This window comes from Sander vitreus, chromosome 5, assembly GCF_031162955.1.
Source record: "Sander vitreus isolate 19-12246 chromosome 5, sanVit1, whole genome shotgun sequence".
NCBI lineage: Eukaryota > Metazoa > Chordata > Actinopteri > Perciformes > Percidae > Sander > Sander vitreus.
This window is the reverse complement of record NC_135859.1, coordinates 22,595,992-22,615,345: the sequence shown is the minus strand read 5'-3', so window position 1 is coordinate 22,615,345 and position 19,354 is coordinate 22,595,992. Positions and strand designations below refer to the sequence as shown.

General features: G+C 40.4%; 1 protein-coding gene across 8 annotated transcripts in view; it reads right to left on the bottom strand.

Annotated features, from left to right (window-relative positions):
* atxn2 (ataxin 2) overlaps positions 1 to 19,354 on the bottom strand; it is a 30,671-nt gene that overhangs the window by 8,619 nt on the left and 2,698 nt on the right. For 2 of the 8 annotated variants that reach the window (XM_078251032.1, XM_078251036.1), the window contains exons 3-20: positions 19,189 to 19,248; positions 18,053 to 18,124; positions 15,662 to 15,812; positions 14,730 to 14,744; positions 12,272 to 12,396; positions 11,972 to 12,063; positions 11,405 to 11,593; positions 9,359 to 9,531; positions 8,746 to 8,991; positions 6,783 to 6,968; positions 4,625 to 4,804; positions 4,320 to 4,427; positions 4,154 to 4,224; positions 3,659 to 4,023; positions 3,097 to 3,160; positions 2,829 to 2,975; positions 1,966 to 1,983; positions 1,255 to 1,321 (exon numbers count right to left, since the gene is read on the bottom strand). In XM_078251032.1, coding sequence (XP_078107158.1) covers positions 1,255 to 1,321; positions 1,966 to 1,983; positions 2,829 to 2,975; positions 3,097 to 3,160; positions 3,659 to 4,023; positions 4,154 to 4,224; positions 4,320 to 4,427; positions 4,625 to 4,804; positions 6,783 to 6,968; positions 8,746 to 8,991; positions 9,359 to 9,531; positions 11,405 to 11,593; positions 11,972 to 12,063; positions 12,272 to 12,396; positions 14,730 to 14,744; positions 15,662 to 15,812; positions 18,053 to 18,124; positions 19,189 to 19,248 — 2,329 coding nt within the window. Of the gene's footprint in view, positions 1 to 1,248; positions 1,322 to 1,965; positions 1,984 to 2,828; positions 2,976 to 3,096; positions 3,161 to 3,658; positions 4,024 to 4,153; positions 4,225 to 4,319; positions 4,428 to 4,624; positions 4,805 to 6,782; positions 6,969 to 8,745; positions 8,992 to 9,358; positions 9,532 to 11,404; positions 11,594 to 11,971; positions 12,064 to 12,271; positions 12,397 to 14,729; positions 14,745 to 15,661; positions 15,813 to 18,052; positions 18,125 to 19,188; positions 19,249 to 19,354 lie in introns of all 8 variants that reach the window. The other 6 variants (XM_078251031.1, XM_078251035.1, XM_078251034.1 and 3 more) reach the window with 5 other exon arrangements.

The window sequence follows — 19,354 nt, the reverse complement described above, 5'->3', positions numbered from 1 at the left end:
ACACTAGAATAGTTAGCTTGGAGAAGATCTAAGGGGAGTAACGAAGCTGAAGAGGTGTAGCTACATTACGGCACTTTTCTTGACTAACAGCAGTGGTTTAGAACAAACGTTACGCTAGTGTGCCTGGCTAAAGTTGGAGCTAAGGGCGGAGAGTTGCTGATTCGGAGGACGCTGATTTCGGACCAGAGAGGACGACAGTGCGTTTCCCTGCTGAAGAGGACTTCACCGTAGCTGGGGACTGGTTTTCGTTCTTGGACTAACCGCTAACTGTAAGTTGGATTTCTGTGCGTTTGCTTCACTGAAGATAACATCCTGCCGGACGCATCGCACACCAGCTACCATCAGGCCTTTTTTTTTTTTTAAACCATCTCTCTTGCCGTGTGTGTGTGTGTGTGTGTGTGTGTGGTAACACAGTGGTTTAATAGGATTTGAGTAAGTTTTACATTGAAACTACTGTAAGGAGGAATCATTTTTAACTGGGTTTTAAGTGTTTTAAGTGGAAACTGATAGAGAAACGGGTAAAGGGGTAGTTGTGTGTATCATTTGAAGAAATATTGCAGTTAGCATATTTGAAGGGTGTGATTTGTGTATGTTTTTTTGTTATTCAATCTAACAGCTAAATATTACATGTAAGTCATCGTTCAGTAAAAAAATACCTTATTTGTTAAAGAGTTGTCTGGGGTCAATTATTCCAATACAGCACAACAGATTTGCAGGTTAAAAGGGTGGTATAAAATGTTTTTGACACATCGTGATGCATTGAGATATCGAATTGAAGACATGATAATCGTAATCGAAAGATCAGTGAAGATTCACACCTCTAACTACTTGTATAAGCAGTACAGGTCGGTGCACTGTTGGTGCAGTATTGCTGTATTTCTTTTTTCTGCCCATGTGGTATGACACCACATTTATACTGGCCTATGTTTTTGGACTTACTGTGTAGGTTTTGATTGTGCATGTTCACATGTTGTGCCTACACTGCAAATCAATTTCCCTTTGGGATAATAGTTTATTAATTAATCAACCAACCAATCAGCCAGTCACACTTTTTGTCAGGCTCAAGAAAGTGGTAGGAATCATTATTATAATATTCATACATTCAGGGCCAAAAAGAAAGAGTAATGAGAGAGAGAATGAGAATGAGAAAGGGAGAGGGAGAATGAGAGCGAGAGGGGGGAATGAGAGTGCGGGGAGGAGAGGGGGAAATGAAAGAGGAGAATGAGAGAAAGCAATGGTTATTCTCACCTTTACCTGGTCTGTAGGGTTTAGACTGGCTGACTGTCATATGAGGCATCTGAACCTGGTACATGGCTGGAGACTGGAGTGAGGAAGGGAAGGAGGGTGGCAGATGAAGAAAACAAGTTTAATCACCATCTTCTCAGGACTCTTCAGCATAATTTCTACAAGAATGAAAACCAGCCCTTGACTATAAACAGACATTTTTTCTTATTTGTGTGGGACTACTCTTACTACCCATCTGTGCTGGAGGATGCCAACTACTCAGCTTTGAGGTTTAGTAGTTAATCCTTTACCCAATACATACAAAAGACATATTAAAAACACATATACGCATTGAGATTGTGGGAATTCTCTCTTACCTGGGGCCACATGCATTTTCTATGCCTGTCTATCATTGGGCAGAAAAAGGTGTTTTACAACTATGACCCAAACACTGCATGTCATCTTCCATTTGTTAACTCTTTAACATTATACACCATGCATTTCTTTAAAAAACAGTGAAGAAAACAAAAGAGGCTGTAAGGCTTACATTTACACATTTGTTTGGTAAATAGATAAAGCCAAAAGAAATAAGATGACGTTACAAGTCTATCTGTAATGACAGTTCAAAATGAATTGCAATAAGAAGTTGGCAAACCAACATCTGATGGCATTAATTCTACAAGCAAGTTAAACATCTCAGTACTGATTGGGCTTAAAAATGGATTTAAAAAATTCACAAACCTTCCATATTATGCTTTTCTAATGGAGCGAGAGAGAGAGAGGAGGAGGAGGGGGAGAAAAGGAAAACAGAACCACTCTTTAGTTGTTAACCAAGGTATTTTATCGTTTACACGTGTCTGATGTTGGATCACCAAGTTTTTCTTAAAGCAACACAGGAAGAAATTATAGACTACAAAAGGTAATAGTTTTCATCAAAAATATGCTAAAAACTTTTAATAAGTGCTTTGAGAGTGCTTAAAAATATTCTTTTGAGTTCATATTGTGTACATATATTTCCTCCTTTAAACATTTCTAAGCTTCTTATCCCAAGTAAAACATTTTTCTTTTTCTAATAATTTTTTTTATGTTTTTATGTTTTTTTTTAACAAAATACAAAACATACAACTCACAACATGAACAAATCCCCTCCTTCCGTCATCACCACCCACCCAGAGAAAAATCAAGAAAAGATGACACAGTAACTACAATGTTCCAGACCATACCAAAACATTTTTCAAATAATTCAGCAACAATAATTCAGACAAATAACAGTGTCTGGAAGATGACATAGGAAAGAAAAGTGATGACGAAGGACGGGAATGTTCTGTATATCAGGGTGTACAAAAGGTACAAAAAATGTGCAGTGTGCCTATTAAAAATAAAATGAGGGAAATATATATAGGCATGCATTATAACTTAATCAAAGCCAGAAAAGGAGAGGAAAATACCAAATGAAGACAAACATAAGCAGACATGTTGGGAGACCTCATGGTGATGCTTGTTAAGGATTTGCATTTCATATTGCTTCAATGTGATGCACAAAAAAAGAAACATACGTATCTATCTTCGTACTGCACATTTAAGCATACAGGCGTCTGTCTCACCTGCACTCCAGGGCTGACTGGTGTGAGGGGATACATCTGGGGGAAGCAGACTGTCTGGCTGTAGACAGTCTGGGGCTGCTGGACTACGATGGAGGGGCTGGGCTGGCCCTGAGGCCGGGGAGGCGTCGGGGTGTTGGCTGGTTTGGGCTGATGAAGCAGCATATAAAATAGAGACAGACATAGCCAGAGACATAGAAAATTAGTTTACAAATGATCTCAGTTTGTGGTAATTAAAATGTGTTATCTGGCAGTGGGAGTGCATACTGACCTGTGTATTGAACCTTGGTTTGAACTCATTGGCATTTGGGTTCAGGGTTGATTTTCTTACTTGACTGTGGGATGAGAACAAAACAGTGAAGATGTTAACATTTAAACGATCAGTCTGGAATTATTATATTTTTCTTAAAATACTAACTTCCTAAAACAGCTGGCCAAACACTACTCAAAGAGGAGTAAATAGTGCATTTGTTGCAGACACCTTTTGAGCAGCACATTATTACACATTTAATGATCTAGTGAGTATTTCCGCTAGCAGGACATGTATGTGGGATTGAATAAACTAGTGCCCATATTCATGGTGAAGAAGGAACATGTCACCCAGTGCCACAGTGTAGCACATTGATGCGTTTTAATCGTTTTTGGACCACAATGGAATAAAACATATCAGGCTTAGACCACACATACAATGCCTGTTAGAATCAAGCCTATGTTTTTTTTTTTGTCTTTTCATTAGATTTATTGATGGTAGGAAAGATACAGAGTATGACCAGACTTATCCTTAAAACATATGCTCAATCCCCCCTATCAACCATAATGTCTCTTCCACTCACTCTTGTACTGCCTCCCTTTTCTCCTCCTTCTCTTCATGCTTGGGTGCACTGAATGAGGACGTGGCTGTTGTCTGAACTCCCTGTGATGTCACATCCAGCCCCGGCCTCTTCTGGTCAGGGGCTGAGGGAGATGGGGACAGTGCAGCGGGGCTGCCAGGCTTACTGGTGTTTGTGGTGGTGGTGGGCGGAACAGGGGCACCACCGGGGGTGCCAGCCGCATTCACTACAACACCGTCTTCAGTGCCCTCCCGGCCCATTGTGGAGGCTTTGTTCAGGGCAAGGTCTTTTGGCTTGTCTGCTGGATCTCTGGGAGGCTTGGTCATCATCTGGTCAAAGGCAGAGTCTGGGTTTGAACTAGACTGCAACTGGAAAAAGGAAAATGAAAAGAAGAATTAGAGGAGGCACATACAACCTCTAGTGAAGCCTCAAAAACACAAGGTTAGTTATATCAGATTTTCAGCAGATCTATACCGTACAAATTAAAGAGATACTTACCCTAAAATCGACACTAAATTTCTTTAAATTATCTATTTGTTTTCTGTGGTCTGGTGGAATAGAAGGGGGTCCTGTAAGGTGAGTAGAGAGAGAGAGATACATGATTGAGGGTTTTAGTGATTACCAATCAAATTCAGCGAATACTGATGCCCAGTGTATTCTTTACCTTTACAGACTGGTCTGGTGATACTAGGTGAGCTGTCCAAGGGCTTGATGTTCTCCTTGTTTGCCGTAGGGGATGTCTGTCTTGTTTCCTGGACACGACACTCTTTTGCTATAACAGAAAAATAGTCTGTTGACTCCCAGCAAAATAGCAAAGCAAGGATTTGTATGAAGTGCTTCTGATAGTGACCGAATCTACACTAAAACATTAAATCCAAATACACAGAAATCAGGTATTTTATATCATATTTAACATTTCTCATTCCCTTAATCAATCTCAGTGAAAGTCGGGGTTAACTTTAACCCTACCATCTGCTGAAGAAGAGGAGACCATGTTGGGGGCGGGGCTAGCAGCAGCAGGAGAGGAAACTGATGTTGCTGTAGCAACAGTTTCCACAGGAGCGGTTCCTGTCTGGGATGCTGGGAGGGAGGAGGAGCCAGAAGAGGCTCCACCCATACTATTCTGTCGGGGGGAGCGAGGTCTGTGAGCTGAGGAGGGGAGTAGTAATTAGATTGTGGTCATATAATGTAACATTATGTAAGGGTTAATGCCCGACGAGGTGTCCATTGTCAGGTATTAATGGACAACGGCAAGGCCTGAACCGTCTGACATGCAGCCTCCGCCGAAGTCCATTAATACCTGACAATGTACACCTCGAAGGGCATTAACCCGCTTATAACATGGTCACTTGCCAAATAACATATTTAAAACATTAGTTTATATTTTAATTTGTTTTACAATCGAAATCTAAAGTTTTTCCAAACAATAACTGTTTCCCTGGTTACTCCTGAGGGTTTGACTAATACCTGGAACAATCATTCTCATCCCATAAGGTTCTTATGCAATGCAAACGTTGTTTACTCCTCCAGGAAATAGGAAGGACCTTAGCAACGGGAGATATTTTTATAGTCCGCTCAGCTCGTAGAACCCTTCAGCTTAGCTACGAGCCAGAAAGCTAACGCTATGCTAGCAAGATTCAAAGTCAATAACATTATGTACAATTGGCAATCAGTAAAAATAATTTGACAGTATGTTGAACGAGACAAGCTAGCTATCCAGCCATGTCATTGTCCCCAAAACAATATAAAGATTTTCAGGAACAATGTTAGGCTACTGTCGGTCGAAGCCTTAGCTAAGTAGCAAGCTAAACGGCAAACTGGAGGAGACATGATCGCTGATACAAAGTAAGTAAACCCTTACTTATCGTGTTAGATTTTCCATGAAGCTGATGTCAAGCCAGCAACTTTAAGCCTAACCTAAACAGTTATTGCTCATACCATTTTTCAAACAGGTTATCGTATTTTTTTCATGTAGGCTAGGCTAGCCACAGCTACTCACAGCTGATGTAGCCAGTGCATTTATTTATTCATTTCAAACGGTAAACAGTCAGTTTCACCGGAACTCCTCTAGTAGGTGTCCTTCAACACTTTTTTATGGACACCCTGCAGCCAATCAGAATCGAGTATTCACCCAGACCATGGTATAATCTGAGTTAACCCAATCAACTTCACTTCTGTGTTTCCCACACAGACTAATGTGTGGCGGTGCGCCGCACTATCAATACCGGCCGCCGCACATTGCGTTTCGTTATTATTTTTTAAATGCTATTTAAAAACACGTTCAGCTGCATTTCATTTAACTGCTCTCCTCTGTCTTTCTGTCACCTGTGTCTCGCTCACACACACCCACACAGCTCCTCCCACCGTGCGGTGTTTAGTGTTTTTAGCCCCCAACGTCGCCTTCCAGGCAGTGTGGCAATGGTTATGTTTAGGGTTAAGGCATGGGTTAAGGTGAGGGTTAGCTGCCTGGAAGGCAACGTTGGAGGCTTAAAACACCATCGATCCCACCGTGCACACAGCGTCTGTCTCCACAAAAGGAGAGAAGACGGCTGGCGAAATTCACTAGTTGATAGACTGGTATCTATCTTGTGAACACCTTTACACAATCACACACTAAAAAGTGCTATATAAATATTTTATAATGTGAATACAATGTTGAGTCCCGACCCGACTCTTAGCAAACAAGCGATTGTGCCTGCTTTAGAAAGTTAACTAGTCGCAAGTTTGCGGTAAAATGCAGTTGGGTTGTCGAGGTCAAAACACTATATGTAGCAGCTGTGAATCAAATAAACTTATTATAAATAATGTTATGTCATTTGTTTTACTCTTACACTGAATGTTTGCTGCTTAAATCCAGACGAGTATTGAAAAGTATTTTCCGCGACTGAAAAAGGCACGTGTTGAGGATGAGGACCAGCCTGAACCAGAGGTATCAGTCTGAAACAGAGCTGTAATTGTGTAATTAGTTATGTTATTAATTTGCTTAAAATATTTTCAGGCTTCAACCAGTGAAAGACCGGGTCAGGGAGAGAAAGACATAGATTCGTTAGGCATTGAAGTAGGAGAGGAGGACCACATCACTACATCAGGTACTTGATTGTTACGAAAATAAAAAGAACTATTCTACCTCCGCTAACCACCGAGGACCATGTCCCTCCAGAGGAGCTGCTCCTGGTTGGTGGAGTCACTGGGACCTCTCCAGGGGCATTGTGGGAAATTAAATCCACTCCAGGAGGAACGCCAGTGGTCCGGCAGGGTGGCACTCTGTGAGCACGAGGCGTCCGCTGGGATTTCGGAGACATCCTGGGTGGACCTGTAGATGAAGAAAGACTGATGAAGACAGATAGAACTCCATAAACAGACAGTGGATGAGGTAAGCACACTGACAAGCCTGATTCCTACAATCCTGCTGTGAAGGTTTCTCTTTGAAACTCTGCGTCTTACAAAAAAAAATAAAATAAAAAAAAATACTCTGCACTGATTAGAGCTTAATCTAGGGTTTAAAAAGCACATCACACACTGTTATTTGGTGACATGCGTTTTAGTGGAGAAACTGCAGATGATCCCACAAAGTGATCAATCAACACGCCACACTCTTCAAACCACAACCAAGTGAGAGATGAGAAATGGGGAAACAGAGGAAAGAAGGTAAGGTGGAAACCCATGTTTAAAGAATTCACTGTTTAGCTGTTTGTTCAGTTACACAAATTGTGTGTCTTAGAGGTGACAGCCCAGTGCAAAACTGATCTTTGGCTTAACATCAGTTCAATATTTTGCCATTTTACTGTAAACACATTTGAAAAGTATCAACAAGATCCATAAGTATTTGGACAGCAGTACTTTTTAGCTTAGTAATCCAGCTCATTGGATTCAACACAAATCAAGGACTAAGAAGTTAAAGGGCTCACTTGCAGTTTTAACTGAGTTTGAAGGTGAACATAGTAGGACTGGTAACTCTTGTTAAACAATGCCCCGCCCAATTTTAGGACAATGAAAAAGATACTGGTGAGTCTACAACCGAAACACACCTGCTTATGTTTCAAAATAAATTCCTAAATTAGACATGATTAAATAGTAACTTGGTACTCTTGTTTTGATGTCCTCTAGTGGTTGATGTTCTCACCTTGCTGCCATAATGTGAGGTTGTCATTACAGGTACAACAGATCACACTTGCTAAGTGTAATCAGAGGTGCAAAAGAGTTTAAATGTTTTAAGCAGAAAATGTCAAATGGCAGAATGGCAAACAAGGGAGCCATGTTTCCTACACAGACCATCCAATATGTATGTAAATACCATCAAATTAAAGCGCAAAGCTAGTATTTTAACCTCATGTTCATTGATATAATTTAAAATCCAATGTGCTGGAGTGCAGAGCCAACACAACAGAAAATGTCACTGTTAAGCACTGTATGTGAGCAGCAACTTATTCTGTTGTTTCAAGTAATGTACCATTTAAAAAAGGCCAATTCAAACTCCTGTGTGTATCTTTACCACGCTTCATTCATATATTCGCAGTTTTGTATTTAAAAAAAAATAAAAAAAATACATTGCAACAATCAAGCCTTTGAAATGTTTAAGGCTATTATAATTTTAGCCAAGTCAATTTTTTTTTACAATTCTTTAGCAGCAACAACATTCCTAAATTAGCTAAAATATTATGCTGTCTGCTAAGATCTGCCTCTTGACTGCTCCATCAGAAAACATTTCAAAAACTGGTGCCTTGGTGTTTAACTCTTGCTGACAGAAAGCACAGCACACATCGTGGTGCACCCACATGACAAGGTGAAACTGCCTGACGCACTGAAAAAGGATCAGCTTAAGGGCTTACCAAATCCTCAAAATTTCAATTGGTGTGGAAATTGCAAATCTGACCCCAAATCAGTCTGAAGAAGCAACTTCACCTATTTGTGTTGATCCACACTAGACCTGGGCAAATTTATTTTTGAAAGTAGTTTCCTTATTTAACTTTTAAGACGCTTCTAGCGTCTTTCAGTCTGATTATTATGGAAAATCATTTCCATACTGAGCTAAATCCATCCACCTTCAACTCATGCCTTTGCCCAGGTCTACTCCACACTGATGTGGGTACCTTCTGAAGACATGCGTTTGGGCAGAGTGGAGGCTGGCGATGTGGGCCCATGGTGGGAAAAGGAGGATGAGGAGGAGGGATAGGAGGGGTGGGATGAATGAGAGAGAGGCCTGGAAGGTCGAGAGGGGGGTCTGGCGGGCCTGGTGGGCGTGGTTGCCCGAGGAGGCAGGGAGGAGGGGCCAGACTGGTAACGAGAGGGGGGGCGGGAGGAAGGAGACGGACAGGGTGAGGGCCAATGGGATGAACCTAAAAGAAGGAGGGACAAATGATCAAGGATGACAAACGGCAGATAACAACCAGTTAGGGTGAGGAAAACAAAGGTATAGCAGGAATATGAAGAAGTGGGAGATTAATAAATATGAGTAAGAATGGCAAGGTAGAAATAAAATTATTCAATTGACACAAGTAAAGAATGATAAATAAATGATTTAACAGCAACAAATATGAACATCCCAGAGACACTAAACCAAAAGTCACCACTGGCTTTAGTTCAGTTACACAGAAGGGCATAACAGAGGGAGAGAAAAAAAATCTATACCTCTGTACGCATTATGTACTGTATATAGGTGTAGCAAGTAACACCATAGTTTTGCGTGTGATGTATTAAACATACCTCCGTTAACCACCCTCTGATCAGCCCCGGCGCTAGGACTGTAGTCGTGAGGTCCTGGTCGAGGAGTTGATGGTCCAGCTGAGCCCTGAGCCAGACGAGGTGAATTCTGACGTCCCAGTCCCCAGGACATCGCCTCCCTGTTCCTCTGACCTGGAGGAATGTACTTGTTCTCTCTGCGCACACACACACACACACACACACACACACACACACACACACACACACACAGTTCAGTTATAAAGGGGAGAAATTAATTCTACACTGTATTACATTTAACCAAGTACGTCTCATCAGCCAAAATGAGCATGTTTTCTTTAATTACCAAGGAAGTATTTGTTCTGGGAGCAGCTGCTGTCTACTTAGTGAATTTGCTAGAAATACTTTGTCTCCCTTCAAGGCTCGAATATGCTTCTCAAGCCACAGTAACAATTCAAAATACAAAACATAATGGAATTTCATTGTATTTAATATTCCCAGTAAGGGGGCTTTCACATCCGGGACATGGGCCGGATAGACTACACTTGATCCCAAAGTCCAGTTGTTTAATTAGTATGAACAGGGCTTATGGTTACTTTTTTCCCCCAAGGAGCACATTTTGCTCCCAAGTTGAAAAATGTAGGATTGACTTACATAGGCTACTGCTTTTACTGCTGATTTGTACAATAATACAATCATGTTATGGATACAAAACATTATGAAGTGTAATGTTTTCTACATTATATTGATAAAAAATTATAAGTAATGTTGAGCCTACAGTGTAACGGACCACCACAGTTCATGCATACATGTGAACCGCAGATAAATTGCAGAATTTAACCTTCATAGTGAAAAAGTCACACTACGTGAATGGGGCACAGCAGAAAGACGGCGTGGAACGACGCTGCTTGTTCAGGGTTTTCATGTGTACTCCCATAGGCCTACTACACTTCGCATCAGGAGTTAAAACCACCTGTACCAAAACGCTGAATTGATGATGATGAGAGGGAGGCTGGCTGCTGAAAATCAGACACTTTGACACTGCAGATTTTTCTTTGGCGGGGGGCGCCAAAGCTTTCTCTATGCAGGAAAAACCCTGCATAGTATCTGTGGGATAAATCAGCACTCCCATATGATATTTATAGTCAGTTTCCACACATAAGCCTATTGCGATTTGTTACAAAAAAAAGGGTGAAAGGAATATTTTATTGATGAATTTATAACAATATAACATGAATGATGTATGTTTAAACATACCTACAGGAGATGTAGTTTGCAAACAGGCCAGGCCAGCTCCGTGACTGTACAGCAGGAGTTGGCAACCTTATCATGGGCATGCAGTATCTTAACCAATGGTACGCTGGCAATATGTGTGCAAGAGAGAGATGTGTTGAAATCACAGTTGGAATGCTGAAGCACTCGCTTATCCGCATGCTAAATTACAACTTTCACAGTTGCGAGACCTGTTTTTTACGGTAGTTTGATTGACTTGAATCCCCTGCATGCAGCAAAGACCCACCGTACTCTGCCTCTGCTCTTATTGGTTAGTAGGCTAATAGTAACGCTGCTGGCAGAGCGGGCTCGGTAGCAGTATGTCGGCAATGGCAGGCCCACTAGCTAAGAAAGCTAAAGTTAATGTTCTGGCTTTCCAGCCCTCATGGACAGAAGGGTGGGGTTTCGTGTTTCAGAAGGACGGTGCTGTGTGCACTTTATGTCTTGAAAATGTTTGCCGAACAGCAAGTGTTAAACGGCAACATGAGAAAACTTTCAAGGATGCGGCAGTCTCTGCAACTGGAACAGCTGAGTCGCAGCGCGACCATAAGCTGGCTTGAGTCCAGGTGAGACTTCAGGTGCTCGAGACAATCGCTGTGTCTCTCCATGTTTCCGGCCCTGGCACTAGCTAGCTGTGAGGGACGGTGACTCGCTTCAGTTAGGAGGGAAACACACTTGTTTTACTCGTTTTGTGTTGTTGGCGACATCTGTTGTTGTGGGTGTATTAAATATAAAACTATATTATATTCGGACCAATACGGTATTTGCCCTAAATCTGTATGCATGTCCTGTTCTCACCTGCTAAGTGTGTGAGTCTCCCTTTCCCCTCGCACCACAGCAGTATATTTCTCCTCCTCAGAGCGTTCATCGTTCTCCAGGGCCACACGGGCCTTGTATGTGGCACTGGCCTCAATCTCCTCTGCCAGCTGGGCAGCGCGCGCCTCCCTCTTGAGGAACTCCTCTGAGTTGTCCCGCTCCAGGGGAACCCTGGAAAACAAGCTCCGGTCAGACAAGGGCAGCAGAGGGATGGAGTGACTAGAGAAGGCCTGATATCAAATTATAACTTTTGTCATGCATGTCAGACTAAAAGAAGATTAAAAGCATAGGTATAAACCAGAGATGATAAAAAGATTTGCAGAAACATTCTTTAATTTTAAATATATGCTTTACATATAGCGTTATAGGAGCATGACATGTAGATTACTTATATGAAGGAAATGCAACAAAAGTGTACATATCAGTGTTCCCCCCCAACGCCACAAATTGCTTTCTAATCTGTGGGAAACGCTGCATATTCTAATGAAATAAATACTTTGAACAAAGTGATGCGTGCAGAGAGAGACATATGAACACAGAGAAGCTTACGTATATGTGGACAGGCTGCTGTCATATGTAGACAAGACACCATACTTCTCCTCGTTGTACTTGAACATGTCATTGGGATCCCACCCGTTTGACTAATACAAAGAGAGAGAGAAGAGCAGAGAGAGAGAATTTCACAAAAGCCGTATTAACAATCTATCAATGCTGTGATGAGATAACACAACCCGTTTACTTATTTTACTGTCAAAATTACATCATGTCATCATATGCAGGTCTATATAGATTATGTGCTCACTAAGTGCAGCATCAATGCATTTGCTGTGTTTTTGTCTGTATCCTTACCACATCTGTATCCAGGGACTCAAGGCTGTCAGAGTTGTGGGTCTCTCCTCCATCCCAGGGCTCTAGATCCTTCTCTTTATGCTCGCCATTGATCTTACTGCTCACTGCTGTATCTGTGAAGTTGTCTGCAGCGCACACAAAAATATACATTACACACACAGCTCAGGAGCTTCTGCCACAAGCTCTCACAGCAAAGGTTTATATGGAGGCACACCCACTTACAACCAGACATGAGTCCAACTGGATTGGGGGAAAAAATCATTTCAAAAAAATCTGAGCTATGCTTGAGCTGGCCTTGGTAAAGTTAACAAGGATAAAATGTTCGGACAGTGGGAGCAAGAATATGAAAACAGACTTGTCAAGAAAGGCAAAAGGCTAGTCCACAATTACAGTCTGAGCTTGTAACAAAATGTACTCATTAAATGAAGAAGGTGCTACAATATTTTCAGATGGCAAAATGTCATCCGAAAATGAATGCATGTAACACAGAGTCTAAAAGGCCTGTCTTTTCCCCCCACTTAATTTATTACGCATCACCATGGTAACACTTTGAAAGACAACATTCACATGTACAAAAGTCTACTTGGGGCCAATGATAGTCCATACATTAAGGACCATTCACTTTAATTAAGTTAACTTACAGAATACTTTGGTTGGCTCAATGAACACCAGGGACAGGCTTGCTCAAAGAACAACCCCAATTATTTGAAAGGAAATCTGATCTCATGTCAGCCAAGTCTGCTCTCACATTCTCAGAACTGGCACCAATGGACTGCGTGCATCAAGCATATCAGTCACCTGGAGTTACATCAACCATCCCAACTCATCCCACAATACATAGCGCATTTAAGCATTTCTGGCACAGAGCAAGTTCAGAGATGCTAGATTTGCATCATGCACACAGTTGGGCTAACAGGCCTGAATTATATTAGTAGAGGTGGTTGGTATGCTCTATGCATTCTGTCCATCAAGGGAATCGTACATAAAATAGGAAGATTACAAATCAAATGTGGGCATAGTGAGGGATAAGCAAACATGCATTTAGATTGTAGTCAATTATATGACTTCAAAGCACTTCATGGCCAAAATTAAACACCTTGACATAATTACATTTTTAATATAATGTTTAGAAAGCTAATTAAGGTGCTAGTGCTCAATGTGAGTTTTCAATATGTTGCTTTCAATGGAATCATACGCATGTTTATAATTTCCCCTCTCTAATCTCTAATTTGAACTGAACTTTGGTTCAGTAAGGTTTGAAATTTAGACCCGTAGCAGAACCCCTTGTTTAGGAAAAGAACACAATGCTCTGAAAGCTAAGTTAAGACAAAAATTATTTTCTCTCTTCTAAGATTGAGTCATTGCTACAAGGGTTCCATTGCTGGCTGGCTACACAGTACGTGCTTGGGCCTAAACCATACAATAATTAATTAGTTAAAACTATATTTTATCTAATTTAAAAACAAATTTAAATGACAGCTTAAAACTAAAGCTACTGTTAAAAACAAATACAATAAGTATTAGTGTTAGTTTAAAGGTCCTAAGACATGCTGCTTTTTGGATGCTTTTATATAGGCCTTAGTGGTCCCCTAATACTGTATCTGAAGTCTCTTTCCCGAAATTCAGCCTTGGTGCAGAATTACAGCCACTAGAGCCAGTCCCACAATGAGCTTTCCTGCTGAGGAAATGAGGGGGGGGGGGCAAGGTGGAAGGTGGGGGTGTGGCCTTGACCAACTGCCACTTTGCTTGTTTTCAAGCCATGATGTCTCTCTCTTTCTCATGGGCGGGCCAAATTCTCTGGGCGGGCAAAGCAGAGAAAGGGGAGGTAACCTTCCTCCTTATGACATCATAAGGAGGAGATTCCAGATCAGCCCATCTGAGCTTTCATTTTCTCAAAGGCAGAGCAGGATACCCAGGGCTTGGTTTACATCTATCGCCATTTCTAGCCACAGGGGGACCATAGGCAGGCTGGGGGAACTCATATTAATGTTAAAAAACCCTTAGAAACGTGACATTTTCATGCCATGGGACCTTTAAAACAAATATAGGTGTTAGTTTACTACATTGAACATTTTACACCATTAGCTGTACATCTCTCACACATGCCCAGATTACTCTTAAATTAACATAAAGCCATACTTATAATGTCCAAGGCTTTAGCATCTGCTGACCTCTAAAGTAAAAGCTTAACTGAACAGTGTATGATAGAGGTTGGACTTATCAGGAATATCCAGTTGAAAAACAACATAGGATCTGGTGAAAAGACAGAGCAAGACTGACCTGGGTCAAATATTTAATTCTTAGATTATGTGAAAGCTGTGATCCCCAAATTCAATCATCAAGTTTGATTTAAAAAGCAGCAATAGGTGGCAACAGATCAGACCCAAGCCTAGGAGATTCACAAATTAGTTTGAGTGCATACAGAGATGTGCAAGAGGAGAAAATAGCCATATATTACCTGTGTCAGAGGAGACTAGACCATTGGAGAGGAGAGAAAGACATATGACAGAGTCAGAAGATGGACTGACTGAATGATCACACCAACAGTGGATCGTTTTTTATAACGTTTTTTTTAGACTTAGCAGACTCCCCACATTCCCTTATTTAAGCTATTAAGTTGATGAAAAACACATGTACAGTACCTTCTAAACAAAAATGACATTTCTGACCAGTACACTATCTGTAGAAATAATAAACTGCCTTGTTGACTTAGTAACATAGGATCACTAACATTAGCAATGGTGCTTTAGATGTTTTACTTTTCTGCAAACCCTTGTGAAATTTCTAGTCAGTATACAGTTATTGAATATATATATATATATATATATATATATATATATATATATATATATATATATATATATATATATATACACACACACACACATACATACATACACACACACAGAGTGCTATGTCTGTGAATCATGTGGTGAGACCCTCACACTATTTCACAATTTTTTTTCACAAAAATTAAACCCTCCCACACTGTCCATTATCGTTCAAAGAAGAATTGGATGGGTCAAGATTAATTAGATGAAGAAGACTCATTCGGCCTTTATTGAGTGTCCTTGGTGCACCAGGGCAACCTTCAGGCAAATCAATAGATCACATTAGTCTTCAGTGACTGGCCACTCAGAGCAGACAAGATTTAACTCGTGGCAAAGCCTCTGTGACATAAAGGTAGTACATACAGACTGAAACAGATCAAAACGTTGTGTATATGCACTGATGGGCATTTACTCTGGCATGTGTTTATTTTTCTGAATGTGCAAAGAATACAAAGTGACAAACTTAACTAGTTACATTGTGTATGCTTCATGGGGTTTTAAGACTATGTATATAAAGGCTGCTGTTGATGTACCTAGATAATATTAATGCTCTCAGTACCTTTCCTGGCGAAATTCAGGTCCACATCTTTGAAGGTCACCACTACGACATCTGAGGCCTTGAAAATGATGCTCTCCACAATATCCTCTTTCCGGGGAGCTATGCTTGGCTCTAGGCTCTTTCTGTGGGCTGCATCCAACACCAGGTCACACTAAAGGAAGAAAGTTATGTTAAATTGGATTAAAGGGGAATCTGAAATACAGCAAAAGCATAACTATCTACAGAAGAGAAAAGGAACCATGGGACATGTAGAACCAAGAGCATGTATTGTTTTCATCCCAACAATGTAACGTACCGGCAGTGTTGGGAGTAACGTGTTATAAAAGTAACGCAATTACAGTAATGTATTCCTTTTTGCTGTAACGCAGTAATATAATGCATTACCAATTAAATTTCGGTAATATTATACCCGTTACAATCTCAGTAACGCGAGTTACAACGCATTTTAACGCAACATTTAGTGTTTTCTTTTTTTTTTTTTTTTAAGAATTCAACAATACCGCGAAACATTTCTTCACAGGAAAAAAAAAAAGCCGTGAGTATTATTTCCTGTTGCTGTATTCGATGACTGAGATGACTGCAGAGACAGATACATTTGCGAGATGGATATTATTTTCAGGAGTTATTACGCTGCGTTGAAGCAAGCTGTCCCGTCAATGTTCCCGTGGTCAGAGCCAGAACCGGAGACGGTACGGATAACATCTGTGTCCCAACAGGTGACGGTACGTCAGCGCGGACAGTAGCGTGTCCGAGCTGCTGACAGATATAAACATGTCGGGAATTAATGTTTAGGCTTGCTACGCGTAAATATCATTTGTATTTTATCAGTGATGGAAAGTAACTAGGCCGTACTTCAATACAACTGTAAGGTACTTTTAATTGAGTATTTTCATTTTCTCCTTCTTGCCTATTGTACGTTTTCCTTCTCTATTTTTATAGCTTTAGTTACTTTGCATATTCATATTAATTATACAAAATATTATAAGTGGATAAAGATGAGACTTTATCGATCCAGTGGTGAAATTCACAAGCTACCTGCCAATTCAAACTCCCGCTGTTATTTTTGTGAAAGTAACTCAAAAGTAATGCAAAAGTAGTGTAAAGCATTATAATTCAGAGACAGTAATATTGTGATATAACTAATTACCCTCAAATGACAGTAACTAGTCATCTATGTGTTACATTTTGGAAGTAACTTGCCCAACACTGCGTATCGGTAGCTGGACAGAAATTGTCAACCATTGTTAAAGTTTTTAAGTCAATTTATTAAGCAACAATGCCAAACATTCTCTGGTTTCAGCTTGTTGCTGTTTTTTTCTATGCTATATCATTCTGAATTATAAATATCTTTCATTTAGGCAATCAGACAAAGTAAGTATCTTGGGCTCTGGAAAATAAAAAAAAAAAAAAAAAGATATAGATGAATGTATAATAATAAAAAAAATATTCCTGATGAGTACAACCAAAGAAAACAGGACATAATTAAATCACTTGGTGTGTTTAATTGGAATTAAAACCTGGAATTTTGGCCTAGCATGGCACATCAAAATGCTTGCTGAACTACAGAAGAAAAAAAAAAAAATCCTTTCTAGGTATTTTGGCTGACAACAATTAATTGAGTTCTGCTCATTTAATAGCATCCGTGCCAGATGGAGGAGCTTGTGACCTCAAATTTCGTCAAAACAAGAAGTTATACAACAACTGGTATAATATTATAGAAGAAAATTGAAAACGCAAGCCCTGCAACCAAACATTACATTGTTGACTAAGAGATGGTATACAGAGGGGTATTGAATATTTCAGCATGTTTGACTGTTCAGCTTGCTACACTGTGGTAATAAAAGCCAAATGTGAGGCTTTGTTTTGGTCCCAAAACGAAGTGATGTGGCTACCTGTGCAAGCACACCAAATCAAATTGATTTATTTACATTAGAGTCACACAACCTTATAAAAAAAGTTGGGAAATACAACATGCATAAATATCTTGCCTGCTGTTAGGTGTGAAAACATGGGATAACGTATGTTACTGACATCCCATCAAGAACTGAAGTTAAAGCCAAGCCTCTGCCAAGTGAACTGGACAGAAACGTCTACCATTGCTCAGGTTAAGCAGGTGCAAAATGAAATTCCCCCCACAGGGAAAAGATTAGAGAGTAATTCAACCTAAAAGGGAAGATGAAGGGCCACATACCTCTCCTCCATAAAAGGAAAGATAAAAAGGGAAAACTTTATCCAAGCCAACTCAGGGGTGAAACTGCTATTGAGTGCTGGCTGGGCACCATCTTACCAGCATAGTTAACCTTAATTATTAGTACTGCTACTAAGGACTTTACAGATCTAGCTCCATGTTGGCGCCTATAAAGAACATTGCACATTGTGTGTGACCCTTACCTCTGGACCGTACGTCTTAAATACTCCTTCATAGATTGTTCCATTTTTCACTTTCAGCTCACACTTGGTCCCCTATAAATGAATAGGCCTATCATTATTCACTATATGCAACACTCATTCAGTGCCAATGTCAATTTACACATTCAAAAACAAGCTCAAAAACCCATCTGCTGTGAAAAAGAAAAAAATGATTGATAAAGCTCTGCTTTGTTTATGCAACCAGCTGTCTCTACAGATCACACAGGCTTTGTTTATAGCAGCGTAGACATTTTGAAGAACCAGCATGTGGTGAAAGACAGACTGCAGTACATACTTCTGTTACAAATTAATTGAGAGTAAGCGAGATTCACATGGTTGTTTCAAACTAGTTTTTTTTGTAACTGCTTATTTCTCTATTCATTATTGTTATTACACAGAAGATAAAATTCAGAAGGACATACTAAACATAGCTAGCCTGGAAACCAGACAGATCTGCAAGCTCAAGTTTCATTTCCTGCAGATACGTCTGCCCCCCCCTCCCATTCAGGCAGTTTTTTCCCGCCGGACAGAACCTGGACGGGCCAATCACAAAAAAATTTCTCACATGGGTGGGTTTAAGATGACTGACAGCGGAGCGTCAGGCTAACCGAACGTAGTTACTGAACGTAACTGGCGTCCAGCGCAACGCACCAGACTCAAGAAACTTAGATCAAACCGTCTAACTAGGCAGTTCTGATCAAATATGAATCAAGATTGTGTTACTGTATTTTCTATTTCTGGCCTTAAATGTTTTCAGAAACACGTTTTAATGTACTGTTTAGCTATAATTTCAAAAAGTTTGTGACCAGGCAGCCATTTTTTTCTGCTTCAAAACCGACCAAGAACCGCCTCAACTTGCATGTGTCGCTCAGAATTATGTTGTTTGGTTGCTCTGATTGGTTGTAGGTCACGTTCCGTTTCTCTGATTGGTTGTAGGTCTATTCAATTGAGTCCAGAGGAATTTTGTTCTGTGCCGTATGATGCCCCTTGGGAATAAAAAAATGAACAGAGAGGTTCCAGACTAATGCGCATTTGCGAATTAGTCTGGCGATGCCAAGCTAAGACATATCTGGAACATCATCTAAAAAAAACTAAAGACAGACACACAGTTAACATACCACCACTGAAGTCAAGACATGGACCATCCTCATATTTGCATATACACCATTGAAAATGACCTAAAGGAAAAACACAAGTTAAAGTCTGGTGTTCCCCATTTGCAAAGAACAATTGTGCTAAATAGGCTTTCACAGGGAGGTGACACCTACTGGACATGTGTTCCAT